This window comes from Nycticebus coucang, chromosome 3, assembly GCF_027406575.1.
Source record: "Nycticebus coucang isolate mNycCou1 chromosome 3, mNycCou1.pri, whole genome shotgun sequence".
Classification (NCBI taxonomy): Eukaryota; Metazoa; Chordata; class Mammalia; order Primates; family Lorisidae; genus Nycticebus; species Nycticebus coucang.
In genome coordinates, this window is record NC_069782.1 from 130860602 (window position 1) to 130863189 (window position 2588).

At 43.7% G+C, this 2588-nt stretch overlaps 1 protein-coding gene across 1 annotated transcript; it reads left to right on the forward strand.

The window, feature by feature from the left end:
* The first annotated feature begins 402 nt into the window (after positions 1-402).
* On the forward strand, positions 403-2315 carry LOC128580756 (actin-histidine N-methyltransferase-like). Its single transcript, XM_053583063.1, is given in 1 exon segment — positions 403-2315. A coding segment is annotated over 1 exon segment (1539 nt). The 5' UTR covers positions 403-755; the 3' UTR covers positions 2295-2315.
* Positions 2316-2588: the final 273 nt, after the last annotated feature.

Sequence of the window (2588 nt, forward strand, 5' to 3'; positions counted from 1 at the left end):
GATTGCTCGAGCTGGTTGACACCAGCCTGAGTCCATCTCTACTGAAAAAGAAAAACTAGCTGGGCATGGTGGCAGGTGCCTGTAGTCCCAGCTACTCCAGAGGTCAAGGCAAGAGGATCACCTGAGCCCAAGAGTTTGAGGTTGCTGTAAGCTATGAAGCCAGGGCAACAGAGTGAGACTCTGTCTCAAAAATAAATAAAAAAATAACGGAATTAAGCTAGTTCATTTAAAAAAATTTAGAAGTTCATTTTTATAGGGCTCAGTGAGTAGGGTGCTGGCCCCATATACCGAGGGTGGTGTGTTCAAACCCCGCCCCGGCAAAACTGCAACAAAAAAATAGCTGGTGTGGCCGTCCGGCAGCCCCCGCCTGGGGGTTGGTTGAGGCGGATGGTGGTATCCGGGCTGGAGTGTGTTGCTCCTGCGGCGTGAAGGGGAAGCGGCCAGTCAGAAAATGGGTAAGAAGAGTCGAGTAAAAACCCAGAAATCAGGTACTGGTGCTACAGCAACTGTATCACCGAAGGAAATCTTGAACCTGACCAGTGAACTGCTACAGAACTAGTAAGTTAAATTGAAGGAGAGAAGTGTTTCAGTATCATAGCTCTTATGTTACAGAATGCAGCAGTCCTGCACCTGGCCCGGGAAAAGAATAGGAAGGGTATGCGCAGATTCGGTCTCTAGTTGAGAAAATAAGGAAAAAGCAAAAAGGTCTGTCTATTACTTTTGATGGAAAAAGAGAAAATTACTTTCCTGATCTAATGAAATGGGCCTCTGAAAATGGGGCTTCTGTCGAGGGTTTCGAAATGGTTAACTTTAAAGAAGAAGGCTTTGGTTTGAAAGCAACAAGAGATATCAAGGCAGAAGAATTATTTTTGTGGGTTCCACGAAAATTACTAATGACCGTTGAATCTGCTAAAAATTCAGTGTTGGGGCCCTTATATTCTCAAGACTGAATTCTGCAATCTATGGGAAACATCGCATTGGCCTTTCATTTGCTGTGTGAGCGAGCCAGCCCTAACTCCTTCTGGCAGCCCTACATTCAGAGTCTTCCCAGTGAATATGACACTCCCCTCTACTTTGAAGAAGATAAAGTTTGGTATCTTCAGTCAACACAAGCTATACATGATGTCTTCAGCCAGTATAAAAATACAGCTCGACAGTATGCCTATTTTTATAAAGTTATTCAGACCCATCCTCATGCCAACAAACTGCCCTTGAAGGATTCTTTCACTTATGAGGACTACAGGTGGGCAGTCTCTTCTGTTATGACACGACAAAACCAAATTCCCACAGAAGACGGTTCCCGGGTGACCCTGGCTCTGATTCCTTTGTGGGACATGTGTAATCACACCAACGGCCTGATTACCACTGGGTACAACCTGGAGGATGACCGTTGTGAGTGTGTTGCTCTGCAGGACTTTCGGGCTGGAGAACAGATTTACATTTTTTATGGCACTCGGTCAAATGCAGAGTTTGTGATCCACAGTGGTTTTTTCTTTGACAATAACTCACACGACAGAGTGAAAATAAAGCTTGGAGTGAGTAAAAGTGACAGGCTGTACGCCATGAAGGCTGAGGTCTTGGCTCGAGCTGGCATCCCTACTTCCAGTGTTTTTGTGTTGCACTTTACGGAGCCGCCCATCTCTGGCCAGCTTCTGGCATTTCTCCGGGTATTCTGCATGACCGAAGAAGAATCAAAAGAACGTTTGCTAGGAGACAATGCTATTGATAGAATCTTCACCTTGGGCAACTCTGAATTTCCTGTTAGCTGGGACAATGAAGTCAAACTTTGGATATTTCTGGAAGATAGAGCCTCACTTCTTTTAAAAACATATAAAACAACTATTGAGGAAGATAAATTCGTCTTGAAAAACCATGACCTTTCTGTTCATGCAACAATGGCTATCAAATTGCGCTTAGGTGAAAAAGAGATTTTGGAAAAAGCAGTTAAGAGTGCAGCTGTCAACCGGGGATACTACCGCAAACAGATGGAGGAAAAGGCTCCGCTTCCCAAATATGAAGAGAGTAACCTTGGACTATTGGAGAGCAGCGTGGGGGACTCGAGGCTCCCCCTAGTTTTGAGAAACCTGGAGGAGCCTGGAGTGCAAGAAGCCTTGAACATCAAAGAGGCCATCAGCAAGGCAGAGGCTACAGAGAATGGGCTGGTAAATGGTGAGAACAGTATCCCCAATGGGACCAGATCTGAAAATGAAGATTTAAATCAAGAAGAAAATAAAAGAGCAGTTGAAGACGCCAAAGGATCTTCTTCAGACAGCACTGATGAAGTTAAAAAGTAGCTCTGAGATGAAGCTCGAGCTGGTGGGAAATTCAGTTTAGCATAAGTTTATGGACAGTCCATTTACATCGCTGTTTCCCTGTTAACATTTTTCTTTCTGCAGAGAGGAAAATATGTTTTTGCTGCTTTACATAAAAATGATTTTTTTAAGTTATTTAAAAAGTCTAGCTTCCCATTTTGATTAAGATTGCCATCTTACATCTGGGGAAAACAAACTAGTTAATAAGCAACCATAACAAAGGGGGAAGAGGTGTCTTTGGAAGATTTTGCAGACCCATTGTGGGCAATGTATTTT